Source organism: Carettochelys insculpta, chromosome 1, assembly GCF_033958435.1.
Source record: "Carettochelys insculpta isolate YL-2023 chromosome 1, ASM3395843v1, whole genome shotgun sequence".
NCBI classification, from domain to species: Eukaryota; Metazoa; Chordata; order Testudines; family Carettochelyidae; genus Carettochelys; species Carettochelys insculpta.
The window spans coordinates 41929490-41950141 of record NC_134137.1 but is presented as its reverse complement, the minus strand read 5'-3'; the positions used below and the strand labels follow the sequence as shown (position 1 = coordinate 41950141).

Sequence of the window (20652 nt, the reverse complement as noted above, 5' to 3'; positions counted from 1 at the left end):
AGCTGGGAAAGTAACCCAGACCTGAAGGGGAACTCTGTGTAAGTGCAAAAGTTTGTCCCTCTTACTGACAGAGACTGGGCTAATAAAAGATGTGGCCAAACTCACCTTGTCACTCTAATATCCTGGGACTGACAGTGCTACAACACTGCACACCACTTGCTCTGTACAGTAGCACAAGTATCACTGAAGCAACTGGGTTACCATTACAATGACACATGACTAGATGTTATTTTCTGAACACATAGGCAGATGGCACAGTGAGAAATGGCATACCATAGTTGTGAAGGTCACACTATTAAACAGGTAAAACTGACCTGGATTGTGCCTTACTAATTCAGGTGGACATGATTGAATATTGTGTCTTCTTTTAAATTCTTAATGAAAGTCTCAGCAGGCTGCATCTCTGTGCAAAATATTGGAGCCTGAATTTGATTGTTTTGCTCAGTGAATTAAATGGGGTGGGGTGACGGAATTCTAAAGCAGCAGAAATTATAATCCAGACTTTCTTTTAAAATGTTTTTCAAGTTTGAGACAGGAAAAAAAATTATTTGAACATAATGTTGCTGGCATTACATGCATTATCCTCATCAATATTGTAAGTAATGTCTCCAAATCAGTGCTAATGAAGTATCGAAATAATTAAACAAACATTATATTTTTTTCCCCATTTTATGCACGTGGTGCACAACAGACAGAGGGTATATTCTGAGTCTTTCTAGTTTTTAATGTTATTGGGGGAAAATTGTGGTTCTCAAAGTCAATGACAGATTTGCCTATGAAAACAGAGCAGAGCCTGGATACCTATCTCATTGCGAGAGATGTGATCCACATTTGTAGAATCTTCATGCAAGACAGAAATGAGAGCACCAAAATCTAGGTAAGAGTTTTCTAGAAAAGGCTAATCTCCTCCTTGTTTTGTAAGGAGGAGACTCAGGGCAGGTCTACACTATAGGGCACTGTCAACCTAAGACCCGCAACTCCAGCTATGTTAACAGTACAGCATGAGTCAGCGTACACCTTAGGTCAAGTTGCTCTGGGCTCTCCATGACAGATTTTTTGCTATATACTTAGATATATACATATATATCTCATAGAGCTGAAAGGGACCTTGAGAGGTCATCAAGTCGAGTCCTCTGCACTCACAGCACAACCCAGCACGATCTCTGACAGCTTTTTTTAATTAATCTCACATGCTACAGACCCTGGAAAGGCCTTCCTGAGGATTGAACTCACAACTCTGGGTTTACAAAGCCAAGGCTCTAACCACTGACATGATGAAACTCTCCCAGCAGCTTCCCTTATATTTCTTATTTCAGTGAAATACCGGAGTAAAGGCAAGAGCAATCAGCAGTTGATTTAGTGGGTCTTTACTATAGCCACTAAATCAACTGCTGGGTGACCACAGCATCTATCTCCCACTAAGTATAGACCTGCTCTAAGCGTCTGGCCAAACTATTTGGATAAACAACTACTTCTACAACACAGAGTAATGTGGTTTGGATTAGGCCCATACTGTTTTCACGCTAGCCAGAGAGAAACACCTGTTGAGCTGATTAAATCCACTTCCACCCAATCACATCCCTGAAAGCATGGGACCATTTATTTTAATTTACATGCATGTATTGTAGCAAAAAAATCCAAGTTGCTTCCCTGTTCAGAATTACAGTTAATTTATTCATTTAACATACATAGTTGGGCAATACTCAAAATTTAATCTCAATAGGAAAGTGATTACATAAAAGTTGACTAATGCTAAAATTGATTGTTCACAAGGTAAAAAAATACCTGCAGAACAAAATGCCATAATAAATCCTGGTCAATCATACACCATTTTTTTCCCCCTTAAACAGATCTGGGAAGCTTTAAGCTTTCTAATCAATTATTTTTCACAGTCCTTGGGAATGGCATTGACAAAACAAAGTTTTCAGTACTTCAAAGACTGTTGTTGCTCCCCTGAAGTCACCAAGCAAAACAATCAAATCCTGCTGCATCCATACACTGTAGTATTAACTCCTTGTTCTCAAAGCACTGCACAGGAAAATCAGATATGCAAGTGGGTGCCGGGTGGCTAAAACCCTATGCAACTTTCTGTAAAATTGCCACTGGAGATATTCAATTATTATCAATGCATTTGCTCTTCATGATGAGTGCAGTGAAGTGTTCAGCTCATTTCACATTCACATAGCTGTGGAGACCCACTGCAATTCTGCCTATTTTAAAGTAATCGTTCCCATTGAAGTTTCTCCCAAACCTCATTAATTTTTCATGAAGCATATATGATTGCATGGAAAAAATTGGTCTTTAATGCATTTGTCTGCATTACATTAAAGTTACATACATTATCTTCTAGATGAAATCCAAACATGTACTTTGCCTGAAATGTCAGTAGTTATCACAAATCATATCAATAAGTTAAAAGGCATTCACAATACAAGATTCAGGTAATTATTCCACATATACAAAACACAGCTAGAGAAATACAGTTCTTCAATGCTGAATTATGGGAAAAAAAAGGTCTAAAAAAATAGAAAACTCTTGATACCTGGACATCAATTCAGAGTGTAACACTGCATAATGCCGCAATATGAGCACCTGTTTAATGAGAAATCCCCTGGAAAGAGAAGCATAAGGGGATCTAATATTTATGACAAAAATAGATGAAATACTGCACCAAAATGCATGCATACAATCGCCATGGTCATTCAATATGTTAGTGGTGATCTGAAGTGTGACCTAAGAGAAGAGTGAGGTGGTGTTCAAATCAAGTGAATGACTATATGTTGATTAAGCTTTCTGAGGCAGCAAAGTGAGGGCACAGAGCCATGTTTGGATTCTGGAGCTGTTTTAAAATTCGCTTGTGAAATTTCTCTCGCACACGGTTAAACTCCATTATGTCCAGTGGATCCTCTTCAACCCAGAACTTATGAAATTCATGCATCAAGTAGCCTGATAAAAATAATTCAATATTTATAGAATTAGAATACAATAGCAAGCACTGCTGTTAGACATCACAATGCATATTGCGGGGTAGGTGAAACTAGTACTATTTAATGAAGCTGTGTTAGACATACTAAGATATGAAGCACTGCTACAGCATACATTATTAAGAAAAGTCTCCCTAAGAGGGACTTTCAAATAATTAAAACAAACCTTTTCAAATTCTGCTAGTAACAGAATTACTGTTGTTTATTTTAGAGAAGAAAATGTCCCAATTTATGACACCAAGAACCTGCATTCAGAGGGGCACTTACTCATGTGTTTTAAAGCTTTTCCAAACCAGGATGGTGTCTTAAGACCTGAATTTAGAGAAGCATTTTTGAAAGATTACTCAACTGCTAAAACAAACTTTAAACAAAACATTTATTGCTACTTATATCACTATATAGTCCTAATTTTTCACAACAACTAAGATCAATCCATCGAATTACCAGATCTCTCCGCTCAACATGCAGTTACAGAATTGTTAACTTGTGTCTACACAAACCAAGTTAAATACAAAGATATATCTTACCATTACACAGGCTACAAGCGTTAAGAGAGATGACAAATAATCATCAGACTTTAATAATTATCTTTTGTTTATATTCATGTATTCTCATGTTCAAATATCTATGAAACAATATTTACTCTACATTATAAATAGCTGCTAGGGAAATGTTTGTTATGAAATTTCTTTGAGTGTTTCTACTAGATTCATAGCATCTTAAAGCTGAGCTATGTGTGGATAAGATGCATTTTGGTGTGTTCACTAGCCCGAATTGTTAGGAAGGATAATAATACAGGTACTCCAAGAGTAGTCCACATTCACAAAAGGCCCCTCTCCCGAATTCCTGCATACAGGCCTGATTTGGGCCAGTGTTTGAGAGGTCAAATCAGTACAGCTATTGTATTCTTTCACCTATAAAAGAATGCTTGCTGTGTATTGTAACATTGACATTCAGATTCAGACATGCAACCTACAGGCACTTACTGCAGTCTAACTGTTCTGGTTTTTCTCAGCTGTATTCAAGTAGCTGAAACGTAGAACGACCAAAGCCACGAGGGAAAACAGAGTGTAGTATGGAAGAATACAGGACTGTCAAACTCAGGAGTGGAAAAAAATAATAATGCTGACTCTCTCTCTCTCCTACTTTCCAAACAACGAAACCGGCTTACCAATAATGTAATGTTTTATGTGGTCAATCCGTCAAGTATCTGATCTGAAAGCAAACAGCTCTCCTTCCCCGTATCAGAGAGGTAGCTGTGTTAGTCTGTACCTTCGGGAACAAGAAGTCCTGTGGCACCTTATAGACTAACAGATATTTCACAGCATAAGCTTTCGTGGCCAAAGACCCGCTTCATCAGCTGCATCTGACGAAGAGGGTCTTTGCCCATGGAAGCTTATGCTCCGAAATATCTGTTAGTCTATAAGGTGCCACAGGACTTCTTGTTCTTCCCCGTATGTGTCCTGACTCTCTTTCCACATCACACAACCCTACCATTTTGGGATTACTCCACCCCCAACCACTCTACCGCCTCTCCATTCAGCACAGGAAGTCTGCACCACCCTGGAACTCTTAGCCCTGTAGTTTTTCATCTCACTGCAGGATTAAGCCAGGAGAGAGGGTGGTAAATTCAGTTTCTTGTAACTGTTGGGCCTACTCCCAAACTGTCCCCGTGTCTGGCCAGGGAGCTTCCCCGTTTTTCTAGGCACACAGTGCAGACAGTGAAACAAGGTGAAATTGTAGGATAGCTGGAAAGATGGGAGCAGAAAGAACATGAGATGGGCTCAACAAGCAGAACAGTGACATCTGGTGGCTGGAGCTGAGCACTGGAGGGTCTTACCCAAGAAAGCTCATTACATATACAAGAAGTCCTGTGGCACCTTACAGACTAACAGATAATTGGGAGCACAAGCTTTTGAGGGCAAAGACCTACTTTGGTAGATGCACATATATGCATTACGCATATATATTTCATAGAACTGGAAGGGATCTTGGGAGGTCATCGAGTCCAGTCCCCCGCCACCTAACAAATAAAATGGTTATTCTTTAAGGTGCTACAGGACTGCTTCCTTTGTTTTGAGAAAACAAGCAGTCACCTCCTGAAAGGCCTTTCTGTAAGCGTGGTGGATTTTACAAGACTTAAAGGTTGCAGCCACACTGAAGATAAGGGACCATGTGAAAACAAATAAACCTATCCACAAGTTCCTCTCAAAAATTGAACATGTTGGCCAAAAATAGCTGTGCAGAAACTGATGACTGGACAGCATTGATGAGAACCACTGCACTCTCTGAAAAAGGGCCTCTGAAATGCTGAAGTATCTGTTACTGTTTGTTTGGCAAATAACTTGTAAACTTAACTTAAATACACACATTCAGCTGCAGTCGGCAGAGATTATAATGGAATGTTTGTGTCTCACTGTCACACGCCACACAGTGAGAATGTTAGCTCCCCTGAATTTGTGCCAGCCAGCTCCAGTCAGCTGTAACAGCCTAAAATCCATCCCAAAAACTACACAGGCTGATCTGGGTGGTGTACGGAACTTCACCACAGGGACTTGGGTAATGAGTCATCTTATATAGCAGCACAGTTTTGAAGGACATTAGCAAATATGTTAAACACTTTAAAAAGTATTCTCTACTGTATCTACCAGCCAAAAGCATAAGGCATTTTGCAGACATAAAATTAGATCTCAGCCCCACAGATCTTACTGTAATCCAATCGAACATCAGAGAGGGGGAAGCAAGCAACAGTTGCTGACACAATTTCCATTCCTTTTGTTTCTGATTATCCATCTAATGCCGCCAACTTCCTTTTGTAACCAAATGCTTGCTTATATATTTTCCATTTTATTTTTGGCTCTCTCTCATTCTAACCCATGTTTCCCACTCCAATCTTCATCCATTAATTCACTGCCCTTCTCGATAATGACCCATCAGCTGCTATCAACTACTGCCCACTAGTTCACTCAAGATCTTACTTTTCATAATTCAGTCACGTCCTTCTCTAGTTACTGTCAGACCTCCTCTCCCTGCGCCCTATCACCAGAACCTCCAAATCATTCACAGGATTGCTCATCCTGAAAAGTCTATTTTTGTAAGTTCAACTTTGAATTTTTCCTGAAAGCCGAAATTCAGATCTTCATTCACCCGTTGTGCAGGGGTAGTGGAAGGCTGTTAGAAGAGAACAGGATCTCCTATAGCATGGAGGTGACAAAAGCACTGGGAACATTCATTTCCAAACCCTGTATTTCTGAAAAAGGTCCAGCTGCCAATGCCTCAATTCACCACTATTTACAGCCCTGTAGTGTATCTCTACCACAGATGTTCTGAAGGTAAGCACTGCAGTATGCGGACAGGAGATTATATTGAAAGCGTGAGACGTGGCTTGAATAGATAGGAGGGTTCCTTTCGTATGGCTCCTTCCCCTGTCTACTGAAGTGGTATATGTGTCTGTTTTGCATAATGACATTCGCAGTTACTAGAGAGATGCAGTATACTCCAGGGTCCATATATCAGAAAGATAAAGTAATGAGGTTCAGACGGCACCACCTGTGCTGTGCCAACATTGTTCCATGCAATTCACCAGCCCTGAGTGATTTTAAGAAAGCATTACTGGTAATGCAAATACAAAAACTTACAGAATGTCTGCTGGAAATGGGGTAACGTCGGTGCCTCTGGAGCAACGTTGTAGAAATGGGTCTTCAGCGCACCACTCACAAGCAGGTTGTACGTAAGGTCAGTTATGTTAATGCCAACAATAGCAAAAGAGTAGCTGGAAGAAAAGTAAAGAGCAGCATTTATAGGAAATGCTGGTGCCTTCCCAACTGAAAGTAAAGGCTGGGGGAAGTAAATGTACCACACACTTGGTTTTTAAGAAGAATAATATTGGCCAATTCTCTCTTATCTGACAAAGTTCTTAGAACAAAGTAAAAGAAAACAAACAAAATACATAGCCCCTATTTTAGATGATTTAACAGCAGCGTTACACCTGTGATATCTGCATGTACCACACTGAAATAACAGTTTCATCCCCTTGCTAGTCATTTTCACAGGAGAACTATGGAAATACACCTCTGGAAGAAGAGTAAGACCTGCTTATCAAAGTTTCCCTGTTCTTGAATGTGTAGTAGAAAAGGAATGTGAGACACGAGTTTTCAATATAAACAAGTAATTTGCTATTATTAATGCCCTGCTCTTTAAATTATGATCTGTATGATCTGTTACCCCTGCACTCCCAGTGAAGAACATCAGACTGTGACCAGCATGAGAAAAACACAACTACCTGTAAGAGTATTACAGTCTCTTTAAACATATAAAAAGAGCCAGCTGGAAAATATGCCCAGGTTCCCTCTTTGTTCCAACAGATGCTGGAAATGATAAAAATAGATAACATAGTCTTTCAACGCCCACAGGTTTACCTTACTCCTGGGAAAACCCAAGACAACATGTACCTAAATCTCTAGTACAAGGATCTAGTCACTGCTGCAGATCAAAGACGCGTTTGAAATGGAAATGACATATCTGCATAACTGGGCAACATTCTATACAGTCAGGAAAGTGACTGATGAAGCAAAGGGCATTTTAAAAGGCAGTTGGTATGGTTCTCACATTAAGAAAGAGGACATTATCCCTTGATTTGTGACCCTCATTAAACAAAAGAAATAATAGAGTCATGTCAAAATCATGCTTAGTCATCCCACATGGCCAATCCCAGGTCACCCATCTTGTTATTATAGTTGCTGTCAAGTGACTGGTTCATAAATCACAACATGTCTATGCCACAGTCAAAAGTGTGAACCCACCCCATGAAGTTTATTCAACCCTTGATAATATATATGCCGTTACTCACTGTCACAAGTAAATGCTTGTTATTTTTAAGAAGTCCTCCCAGTTACTAAGAGGCAAGTACAGCATTAGTATGCTACCTATAATCAACGTACGACCAAGACTAACATCATTTACTTGATATTGAAATTTTATAAAAATTGAATTAAAAAAGCTTTTTTAATATAAAGAGAACAGTTTTTACATGTACAACATTAATCATCATAATTGTGCTTATGTCAACTTTAAAAATACAGATTTTGCACTTACCCAATTGCCTTATCAAACTTTTTCTTCTCCCATTCAGCTTTGCTGAACTGGCTGAAAAAATAAAGTCAGACGTTGCCATACACACTTTTCAAATTTGTTTTTATACTGTAACGTTACTTATCATAGGCTGGGTATTTTAGACACAGTTGATTTATTTAGTGGTATTTTACTTGCCTTCTGTGAGTCTGCCATACAGTAGAACCCTGAGATACGTGCCCTTAAGTTGTGTGAATGTTAACATGACTGAGTGAAAGGGAGTTAGCACCTGGCTCCGGGCTGCCTGCCACTCAAGGGAGTCAGGAAACTGACCAGTGCAGCAGTGCTGGTCAGTTTTCCAGCTCTTGTGAGCCCGCGGGCAGCCAGAAGCCAGCTCCCCACCACTCACAGGAGCTGCGCTGGTCAGTTTCCCAGATCCTGTAAGTGGCAGCAGCCTGACTATCCCTGCTGCTGTCAGGGGTGGCAGCTGCTTCTGTCAGTGGCAGCAGCCAAGAGCAGTGCTGATCAGTTTCCCGTCTCCTGTGAGTGGCAGGGAGCTAGGAGCCAGGCTCCAGCTCCCTGCTGCTCGCAGGATCAAGGAAATTGACCAACACATGAGCACTGGTCAGTTTCCTTGCTCCTGTGAGCGGCAGGGAGCTGGAGTCTGGCTCTGAGGAATGTGTTGCTCATAGGATACAGAAAACTGTCCAGTACTGCTGTGCTGGTCAGTTTCCTGGGTCCCCTGAGAAATGTGAAATTTGACTTACACAGGGTTGCACAAGAAGGCAACCTCTGCATAAGTTGCAGGTCTACTGTAGTTTGCTCTAGCAGGTATAAAAGATATAAAGAGGGATTTGCTTCCTTTACTTATAGCATCATTCACGTACTGTTCTTATCACTGCAACCTGAAAGGAGGCTGTGGCTATGCTATTCTCTCAGTCATACACAGTTTATTCTATATCCTCCTCAGTAAGAAGGTCTACCTCAGCTGAGCTTGTTCAAGTGTTGAAAACCCTATATTTCTTTTAACTTTGATCAAGAATGACTTTAGCCTTTGGTGTTCTCCAAGATATACATGACATGAATCCTCGAAACACACATGAAAAATAACACTTCTCCAGTAGTGAATGGAGGAGGAAATGTTATCTTCAAGAATATAGTTTTTATAAAGCTAAGTTAGAGTCTGCAATGTAAGCAGCTACATTTAATGCCTAATAATTACAAGGAAGTCCAGAGCAGTTTTTTGATGCTTATGCACCACTTGAAACAGACAATTCACAAAGAAATGTCTTCATTTTCTAGAATACACTGCAGTACAAACTAGTGTTTGACAACAGAAAGATTTCTAGAAAACCTATTTGATATAGTTTACACGTCAATTAACTGAGTTTTCATTGGCCAAATCTGAACTATATAAGTCAAATCCCAATGACATTAATGGGAGTTTCACTAGAATAAGCACCAAGGAGAAATTTAAGAGTTTGGACCCACGATAGGGAATATACCTGAGTGCAAAAAATACAGCCACATGCCATGTTTAGCTTGCACCTGAATTGTGAGAAGTTAGACTATATTATACAACACATCCATGTACACTCTGGAATAATTTTTGCACCATTAGAAATGGCCACATTTAGCTCTCCAAAAGTTATTAGCAGAACAGACTTCCACGCACACGTTCATCAGAAAGCTGATCCTCTCATCTCATACAATTTTGTGAAAGGTTGAAAGAGGTCTATTATTGGAAAGAGATACATTTAAAAGTGTCCGCCATATATCACCGCCATATATTACCATAGTGGAAGGTGGCCTATGATTCGTGATATCTTCAAATGAATATAATTGCTAAATCAGAAGATAGAGCAGTAATACAATTCAGTTGACTCAGAAACAATGGTCATCATTATCACACAAAGACCAGCACAGCCACTACAACATACACATCAGAAAACACAAAGAGCATCACTAGAAGCATTTTATCCTCTTGGGGATGCTCTTTCAAGAAGGCAGCATGCATAATCATATTCAGATTTCCAAAAGGTTTCTAAATAACACAATGTAGAAATGAAGAATATAAATGGAATTTATATTCCCCGTCTCACAAACATGCCACTGGAGTCTACCTAGTGCTTCAATAGCTAGCTACATTGGAGCAAAATTCCCTATCATGGATAGGCTCATAATCCAAATTCAATTTGCTATGTAAACTAATGAACATTTTAATTAAAGATCTTTATTTTTTCACACTGAAGGACAAAACTATTTAAAAATGAACATGACACACCCTGTTCACAGGAAAAAACAAGTTTCCTTTCATGAAGATGTTAATGGGGGGGGGAAAGACCTTCTCCCACATCTATAAGGTCAGAAATGTAAAGAGTAGGTTAGACCAAGTGGAAATGAAGCAAACACTGCTAAAAATAAAAAAAAACTATTTGCCTTAGGTACAATAATTGGTTTTACTTTTATGATATTACAAATCAGGAACTAATTCATATAAATTATAAATAACTTCTATAAAGAAAAAACTAACAAACCAGACACACTAAGGTATGTCAAGCTAAAGTACTCTTTACATGGGAGACTTCTAAGGCAAGTGCTAGAGGGAGTGGCTTTGACAATTAAATAGCAATACACACAATATATATATCAAACCCATGTGCTGAGAAAAGAGTCGTTGTTCAGATGAAATAAAAATGTATCCTAAGTTCTTATTTAAACAATTGCTTTTTGGCTGTCTAAATACTTCTCTGCTGCCTTCACTTCATGTCCTACGCAGGTGGGGCTGTGGGGCAGACACTGCACTCCATCTAAAGGTGGGTGAATTATTGTCTGTGCCTACTACAATTTTTCTGAGAACTAAAAATTATTTGCACTTCAGAGCCCAAAAAGGCATGTTTATGGGTGGTGATGGTGGGAGTGGTAACAGATAAACAAACAAACAAACAAACAAATGCAAGAAGTGGGGCTCCCAAAGCAGAGGGGTTAGAAAGGAGTCTTCCTGCTGGTTTGATTTAATGGTTGACTGAGACCATTTGTTACCAATGACAACAGTTTAATAAACAATCTCAGCCTGCCAGCAGTATTGTCTATTTATGATTTTAATACTTCAGGATGGTTAATATTAGGCTGCCATATTGTGAATTGACAAGGTGCCTGTAGCTTCTGTATAGACTCCTCCACAACCATTACACACCAACTTGGGGTGCAAATCAAAATAATTATGCAAAGGCTACTGGCCTAGAAGCCAGATGGTTACAAGTTCTACTCCTGTTCACGCTGCTGGTTCTGACAGAATTTTGTGCTTGCATTGTACTAGACAAACATTTAGGCTGCGTTTACACTAGCAAGTTTTTTTTTGAAAGATTTTTTCAAAAGAAGGGGGCTCTTTCGAAATATCCTGCAGAGCCTCTACACACACATAGTGTTCTTTCAAAAGTAAATTGAAAGAATGCAGTGCTCCTTTCAAAAATGCTCTTCCACTCCCGTTCAGGGAGAATGCCTTCTTTTGAAAGCTTCTGAGAAAGGAAGCATCTAGATACTCCGCAGAACCCTTCTTTGAAGGGAGGAGTCCTTGTGGGACTGGATTTTTCAATCCTTGGCCCATTCTTTCGAATGAGCAGGGTCTGCATGGATGCCTTCTATCGAAAGAGCAGATTGATTTTTTGATCGGCTTTTTTGAGCATGGATGCACTCTTTGGAAGAGATCTTTGAGACGAACTTCTGTCGAAGGATCTCTGTAGCATAGACATGGCCTTAGTGAGGAGATGAATTAAACTGGATACTTGATAGATGTTTATAAATTAAGGAATGGCATGGAAAAGTTAATTGGTCACTCCTGTTTTCCTATTCTTTTGCTACAAGAACAAAGGGACATCCGGTGAGACAAACAGGAAGCGCTCTCTTATACAACACACATGGAACTCATTGCCACGAGACATTACAGAGGCCAAGAGATTAGCAGGATTAAAAAAACAATTTGTTATGGAGAACGAGAACACAAGTGAAATATTCTTCTCTGGGTCAACTAACTACTTGTGAGTCTGAGGGGGTTGGAAGAAATCTTCCACACAGGCCGGCTTTCACATTACATTAGCTTCTTGCATCTTCTAAAGCATCTGACACTGGCCACTGGTCTCATCTGGTATATCAGCACCAACGTACCCAGGTTACCACAAATGGGGAATAGCAGATGGTTGACTTGAACAACTTGTAAAGTGAAAACTGTTAGCTCAAACTATTTGGTAAATAGTTACCACTAGTAAGTCAGGGTACCAAAAGTCAGGATCTGTTTGCATGAGCTGAGAATTTTCAAGAGAACTAAATTTGTCACTTTTTATTTGCAACCAAGTTGACCAGTTGTAGCTACAATAAACAGAATCTTCTATAAGTATGATGAAGCAAGGCTGACATTTGATCTTACATATATCAGCATGCTTAACTGGACCACCTTGTGTAGCCAAAAATCTGGTGACCACTGCACCATGAAAGTAGAGAAAGGAATACATTTAGTACACCCGGGGAGAATCCTGGGATACATGTTGGGTTTTCTGTGAATATGGTTTGATCTTTATTTAAATGTAAAGTCTTACAAAACTGAAAGGAAATTAAAAAATACCTTAGCTCCTCTTTAGTGACTTCCCTTCATTGTGAAAGGTGAGAGAGCACATAAAAAGATAAGTAGTTTAAAATTAAAACAGTATGGAATAAAATGAAAATGTTAAGCAACAACATAAACAACATGTTTGACTCCATACATTAAAATGCATGAGTTTGTCTTCTCAATCTGATTAATTTACAATTGATAGTTATTTTAATTTAGCGATAGGGCTCATCTACAAGGGCAGTGAGCATCAAAAATAATAGTAGGTCAAAGTGCAGAGTAACTTTTAGTGCATGGCAACAGGGTTTCTGCGGTCAGATAGCATGTGGCAGGCTAGGGCACTGCAGAGATTTACAACACGGCTGGCCGAGCATTAACTCCCCACATAGACAATCCCAGAGACAGCATGTGGTAATATCCAAGCACACAAGTCTAACAAAAATTTATATGAAACCAATTTATTGTTAGCCTGAAGTGTTACCTGTATTTTGGCTGAAGGGAATCGGAGAGAACTTGCTGGGCGACAGCAGCATCGTGTTCGGCAAAATATCTGTAGGTGCACACATTTAAATATTTAATGCAATTTGTGAGCAAAGTCAGGAAATTCTTACTACTGGCAAGTTATTCTCATTAAATAGCCCCAGTCCTTTCAAATATTGCCAAGGGCAGTTCTGTTCAGGTACAAAGGTAATTTAACGCTTTAATATATTAATATATTTTATAAATGGTATATGTCGGGGGGGGGGTACACATACCCTCATGCATGCACGCACAGCCCCAGCTACAGAGCCAGGGCACTTGAGCTCAAGCTGTAGAAACCCTTGCTTTTAGCACTGGAGATCTCTAGTTCAAACTGTCAACTAAGATTGTGGCTGTCAGCTTATAACAACAAGAAGTAGGATAGGACTGATTGTACTTGCAATTAAAGCTCAGAATTTAGAATCAGCAGCCTGAATTGTAAAATAAGTTTTGCCACAGAATTACTTTGGCTGTATCACTGAAACTTCCCAACTCCTGATCTGTACCATGAAGTAAACATTTATGTGGCCTCACAGGGCTGTTGTAATAATACTTTGATAATCTTTAGATGGAGGGACTGGAGAAGCACAGTGTTTTAATTTTATTAATACTGACAGATATGAAAAACCAAATTGCCTGTTATTGTTAGCAATGAATGAAAAAAATTAATGGTTATTTAAAATTCACCAAAGCAATCATAGTTATATTTCTTTGAATACCTAACGATAAGGATGAATGTGCTCTAACCAGAGACAACTAACCTAACTGCTTTTTATCAGTTGCTATAAATCCTATCAGCTTATCAATCAGAGCAAGACTCCTAAAAGGAGCAAACAGGGAGACAAATTATATATTTTATACATAGTACAATTTTACATGTAAAGAATACTATAATGCAAAATAAATGCTATATGCCCAATGGAAATGCTTCAGTTCTCACACTTATTTTGCTTTTCCCAGTGAGTCCAAACACCACTCAGGAAACAGAATTACCACAGTAAACCTCAGGCACTGCCTAAATTTCAGAATTCATGGATTAAGTACACAAGTTTGGGTTTTTTAAAGAATAATTCCATCTCAAGACAAAGTTCTTGGATTTTTTGGGACAGTATTCTGACATGAGAGTTCCTAAGCATAATTCCTGAAACACTAAATGGTTAATGATATCCACATTTGTGTTGAATTAGTGGAAATGGTATTACACCTTCAAACACAAGTATCTGTGTATCTACTTACAACAAGTTATATAATCCCAGGAGGCCCATCCCTCTAAAATCTGTTTTAGGATCGTCACCTTGGAAACCAATTTCACACCACTGCTTCGAAATCCGTGCTTCCAATGAGGAATCAGGCTTCAAACATTTCCATAACTAGGAATATTACAGATAAGTCATGATTATGTTTTCAGTTATACAGTAGGCCTTTATTTTTATTACAAATTCTCCATGCAACCCAAGTGCATCATTATGCACTGCATTCAGCAACCAGAGCCTGTAGCCACATACCACCCCTAAAGAGTTTCTTTAACACAGAAGACAGTTCAAATACTACCATAGGACACTCCCTTCGACCTTGTACAAGAGTTGTAACAAACCTTCGTAAGTACTTGTTTCTTTATCCTTTATGCATCAAAATAGAAACTGCATCCATAAGCAGATCAGAAATACATCAGCATTTTGTTTTAAAACGGGCAATCAGCCCTCTCAGTTCCCTAAGGCTGTGGAATAATCTTTTTGCATACATCCTTTGAAATACTCTAGAATTATCGGATACTGAGAATGCTGACTTAGCTATCTTTGCCCTGAAAAAAGGAAAGAGAAAAACCTCAACAAGAATGACATAGTTTGCCTTCACACTGAACTCTAGAATGAGACCTTCACATGGAGCTCACATAAAATTAGCAAAAGGAAAAATTACCTTGATTTAACAAGCTCATGGAAATCAACTTAGTTTCACTGGCCCACTGTATATAGCTGGGGGTACTGATAGTCAGACAGGTCATTTTCCATAGGCATTTTAGATGCTTTTATGCCTACGTACCTTTTTACTTGTTTATGAAAGTTCATCCACAATGAATATCATGTCTAGATACCACATTCACGTGCACCCACTAAAATGCACGAATTGGAAGACTTAGTCTAAAATCACTTTCATCATCCCACTTGTGTATTCTCGACCACTGGCTCATATGAAACAAAATCATATGAAAAAGCTATTAAGTACAAAGAGTCACTGAAAACTAGAGGAAATATTGAAATTCCAGAATGCTATGTTCTAGAACTCAAAATGTATTTTAACTTTTTAAATCTTGAATAAACCATTTATTCAACCTTCTAAAAATTAAGCTTTGTCTTTGTTAACATTTCCTGTTTTAAGATAGAATGCAATAGAATATGTTTAAAGCCCACTTTCTAATTCTTGCTTGTACAGCCAGCAACAGTAACTGCATCACTGTTATTTTTCACCGGTTCAATCACATTGGCTGAGTCTTTACCTCATCTCACAAAATGTCCTCCTGGTAACATGAATAAGTAATGACCATTAAGAACCTGGAGACTTTCCCAGTGGAGAGATCACTTAATCAGAATGTCTAGAAACAAGGAGGAATCAGTCTAATTTACCCTAATGTGAATCAAAAACAAACCAAATCCCAGACAGACTGTTTTTTGGTATTTACTCACCCTTACACTTCAAGTATGCTGTAAAGTGAGGCTTGATAAACGGCATGGGAGACAAATATTGGAGAATGGACATCCCTATCGTTAAAATAGGAAGATCCTTACTCTTTTAAATGAAATACAGTAACTCCTCACTTAGCGAGTTAGTGATGTTCCTGAAAAACGCTTCTTTAAGTGAAATGATGTTAAGTGAATCCAATTTACCCATAAGAATTAATGTAAATGGAGGTGGGGGAGGGAGGCGTGGACAAGGAATTTTTTTCACCAGACAAAAGACACTACATACATATACAGCGTAAATTTTAAACACTTTAACACAGTCCTCATCACTGAGGATTGTGAAGCTTGGTTGAAGCAGGGGTGTAGTGAGATTGGGGCACAGAGTGGCCATAATCTGACCACCTGGTGCTCCTGATGAGGAGCAGGGTTGGGTTGAGGGGGCGTACCCCATTCTTGGCATTCTTGCCAGGGTGGTGGAGCAAAGCAAACTAAACAACCAAATAACAGAACACTGTGCGACTTTATTCCCTATTAGATCAACAACCAAACAACAAAACAATGTTCATCAGGAGGAGTAAGTGAGGAGTTAGCCAAAAAAAACAAGCAGTTCTGTAGCACCTTGTATTTATTATGTCATGAGCTTTGGTGGTTAAGACCCACTTCTTCAGAGCTGAATCTTCAGATCTCCAATTTGAAGAAGTGGGTCTTACCCACGAAAGCTCATGACCTAATAAATAAATGTTAGTCTTTAGCATGCTACAGGACTGCCTGTTTTTTGTGAAGCTACAGGGTAACATGGCTACCCCTCTGAGGTGTTACTGTGGCTGCATCTACACTATGAGATAAATTCGAATTTAAGGCAGTTCACTGAAAATGCCATTAGCTTAAAGGTTACAAAATCACAGCAACTTGATGGGTGTAGCATCAAGCTTGAATTCAGAAGTTCAATTAAAGGCAAGTGTGGAAGCACCACATCTTAAAATCGAATTTATTAGCCTCCAGAGGTGTCCTGTGTATAACCCACAATACCCCTCTCAGTGCTCTGCTCTGGCTGCTGCTCTCCAGTAACAGGAAGAGCCTGAATTTCCAAGCAGGAGCAGCAAGCCTTTAGCTGTGGGCTCATGTTACTTTATGACAGCCTGCGAAATGGCTTTTCTTTCTTTCTATGTTACTAGCGCTGTGAGTGCATCTACCCATTCAAATAGCCCCAGCCCGGAATTCCCGGCTCTGTCTGTACACTTACTAATTTTTCTGCGCAGCCTGAAGCTAGTCCAACCCATCATACCACGTGTCAACAAGGCTGCACTGGGGGTTGCGCTTGCATAACACACCAAGAAACTTATCGGTTGTTGACACTTGTGTGTGAACACCCTTCCCTCTCCAACAGGCGCCACGTAGTCTGGGCCTTTCTCACACTCAGCCACATCACGTGGGTAGCCTCCAAACCAATAAAAGGATGTGCCTGCCGTTCGGTGCTGACCATGCTGCCACCTGAGCGTTTAGGGCTCCTAGGGAGGGAAAGATATTCAGGGCTTTGCTGCTGCCATGGGGAAGTCTCCCCTGGTGGTTAAGAAATTTGGGGTTTTGCTGCTGCCATGGGGAAGGACCGCCTCAACTAGCACCCTCCCCAACCCCCTCTTTGCCCATAGCGAGGCTTGATGCTGCTGATGGGGAAGTCACCCCAGCGGCTAAGGGGCTTGCTGCCACTGGGGAAAGTCTCCCCCGGAAGCTAAGACACACAGGGACCTTTACTACTGCTGGGGAAAAGCCCATAACGGGGCTTGCTGCTGCTGTGGGGGGAAGTCGCACGAGCTGGGGGTGCTGATTCCCCATGAAGGGACCATGTCAACTGGGTGCTCAGCACTTGCTGCCCAAACCCCTGAAAACATGAGCTGGTCCCACCGTCAATGAGCTTTGGGGCTTCCACCATCACCTTATTATACCTACAGTGACATTCCTTCTGTGTTGTTCTATTTTGTTCCAATGATCCCAGCTGGGGATATTTGAATGGGTAGATGCACTCTCAGCACTAATAGCATAGAAAGGAAGAAGCCATTTCTCAGGCTGTCATAAAGTAACATGAGCCCACAGCTAAAGGCCTGCTGCTCCTGCTTGGAAATTCAGGTTGTTGCACAAAAGCCTTACAGTGCACTGGAAAGCCAAAGACTCTCCCCAACAGAAATGTAATGAGTGGGGAAACCAAAAATTGAGAGAGGTAGCTGTCTTAGCCTATATTTTCAAAAACAAGAAGTCCTGTGGCACCTTATAGACTACTAGATGTTTTGGAGCATAAGCTTTCGTGGGCAAAGGCCTACTTGGTCAGATGCATGAATGGGGGGTGGGGTTCAGAGGAGGATTTAAAAAGGGGGTCTCAATAAAGGGGAGGGCCAGAGCTGACAAGGTCTGTTCAGCGAGGGTGGAAATGGCCCATTATCGGCAGTTAATGTGAAGTTGTGAACATCAAGAGAGGAGAAAACAAGTCAGTTTGTCTGGGCGACAGGGCCTATTGTCAGATGTTAATGTGGAGCAGAGAAACTGCTTTTGTAATGGGCCAACCACTTCCAGTCTCTGTTCAATCCTTGGTTGATGGAGTCAAATTTGCAAATGAATTGCAACTCAGAATTTTTTCTTTCCATTTTATTTTTGAAATTTGTTGTTGTTGTAGGACTGCTACTTTTAAATTTGTTACTGAGTGTCCAGGGAGACTGAAGTGTTCTCCAACAGGTTTTTGTATGTTACCGTTCCGGATGTCTGATTTATGTCCATTTTTTCCTACGCTTTTCTATCCTCTTTCTTCTCACTTTAAATAAGGTCTGGGCTCCTGTATTAGTTTCAGGGATCACATACGTGCAATGATGGGAGGTGGGATACTCAGTGGATGGGCAGTTGAGAACACAGTCATTGCACGGAAGACTTATAGTGCACCGGAAAGCCAAAGACTCTCCCCAATACCAACATAATGAAGGGGTAAACCAAAAATCATTTTTTTCCTGCACTTTTCTATCCTCTTTCTTCCCACTTCAAAATACATTCTGGGACCCTGTATTTCAGGGATCACATGCATGCAATGATGGGAAGTGGGACAAGTGGATGGCCAGCTGAGAATACAGTCACTGCACCCGTGTTCGCATTGTAACGTGGGGAAACAAAAAATTTTTTTCCTAGATTTCTCTATCCTCTTTCTTCTAACTTTGAGGGTCCCTGTGTTATTTCCAGGGATTGACATATTTTCAGGGATCGTGAGGGGAATGAGGAAAATGCAATGTGGGAAAATGACGTCAAGACCAGCGAACGTACCCAGAATGTTACACGGATGAGGGAACTGTGGGATAGCTTCCCACAATGCACTACTGCAAGTCAATGTTAACCAGTTTGAGTGTGGCAGCAATGACTCGACTTTGTGAGGAGCACGTGGGAAGTGAGGATGGTCAAATTCAAAATGATAAATTCCAGAATTAGAAAATCGATATACATAAATTCAAATTTATCTCATAGTGTAGACACAGCCTGTATATACACAAATGTTTCTCATTATAAATCAGCTTCCATGTGACTTTAGTTCTAATGTTGGAGAAAATAATTTCAAAAGCACCTATGTGATTTAGGAACATAAGTCCCATTTTCAAAAGAGATTTGGGCACCCCGGGGAGGAGACTGCTAAATTTACTCAGGGACATAAAGATGCAGATAAATTCCTACCGGGGCTTTCAGAAGCACTTGGACATTTCACACCCCTGGATTTCAATGACTCTTCCGCAGCTCCTATTGTCACGGGATGTAGGCATTTGTGAAAATCATACCCAGATGACGGTTGTGCTATTTACAGATACCAGATAAAATTAAAAAAAAAATTCCAACGTTTGTTTTTCAAAGACCATTAAATGTATTTATGCTGAGCAGAGCTTTCTATTTCAGAAGTGTGCTGGGTAGGACAAATGCATTAGGGGGACATTTTTCCTGGGAGACACATTATCCCCTAATCACTTACTGGAGGGTTTCTTATACCTTTTCTGAAGTTTCTTGTCCTGGCCATTGCCAGAGATGGGATACTGTACAACATGAAACACTGGGCTGAGTCATTATGGCAGCAGGTACATCTCCCCAGTAATCTATCCCCTCCTCAGCTCTAACTGCTACAAGAAAATTATCTGTTTTCCTATTCCTTTCCAAAACTTCTGTTTTTAAGCCCTGTTCTTCCATGAATAATGTGAATGCCTGTGCTGCATAAGTACATGGCTTTCCTCATTGATCAGCACAGTGATTCTGAGGTGAATCTTATCAGCATCATTGCTGCCTATAATGACTCTGAAGAGCAGCACTGATGCCTCACTAGACTAGCCAGTTTTGGCCCTAAGTACCCTGGAAACATATGTTCTCTGACTATGCTATTATATACAATAATCTTCAATTAGAATGAATATTGTATATATAAATAAAAAAAACAACCCTAGGCCCTTGTGCACCTCTCCCACCCGCACACCCTGGTTCTGAAATAGTGATAGCAGGAGGTCTACTTCTGGTAACAGAAGTCAACACATTCAAAAACAAGAGACTACACTCTGTGTAATGCCAGGGAAGATACACTCTCTTCTTTTTGTGAAACAAATATTAAGACAATCCATTACAAAAATGGTAGTTCGGGCTACTGCCCAAGTCTGCGAAAGCATGGCACTGTCAGTCAGGTAAGTGTCAGACACCTTCCAAATGGCAGAATATTTTTATAGGTTTTCTGTTTGTGACAGTTTAAAGGCTGGGTGGGGCACAGTACGGACCTGGTCATTCCATGACAATGTTCACA

At 40.1% G+C, this 20652-nt stretch overlaps 1 protein-coding gene across 6 annotated transcripts in view; it reads right to left on the bottom strand.

Moving 5' to 3' along the window:
• The window catches only part of ELMOD1 (ELMO domain containing 1), a 135897-nt gene that overhangs the window by 34050 nt on the left and 81195 nt on the right, over positions 1–20652 (bottom strand). For 4 of the 6 annotated variants that reach the window (XM_074981897.1, XM_074981887.1, XM_074981878.1 and 1 more), the window contains 5 exons: positions 14413–14546; positions 13139–13207; positions 8079–8129; positions 6623–6756; positions 2295–2946 (listed from right to left, as the gene is read on the bottom strand). In XM_074981897.1, the coding sequence (XP_074837998.1) occupies positions 2774–2946; positions 6623–6756; positions 8079–8129; positions 13139–13207; positions 14413–14546 (561 nt within the window). In that variant the 3' untranslated portion in view covers positions 2295–2773. Of the gene's footprint in view, positions 1–2294; positions 2947–6622; positions 6757–8078; positions 8130–13138; positions 13208–14412; positions 14547–20652 lie in introns of those variants that run through there. The other 2 variants (XR_012642977.1, XM_074981914.1) reach the window with 1 other exon arrangement.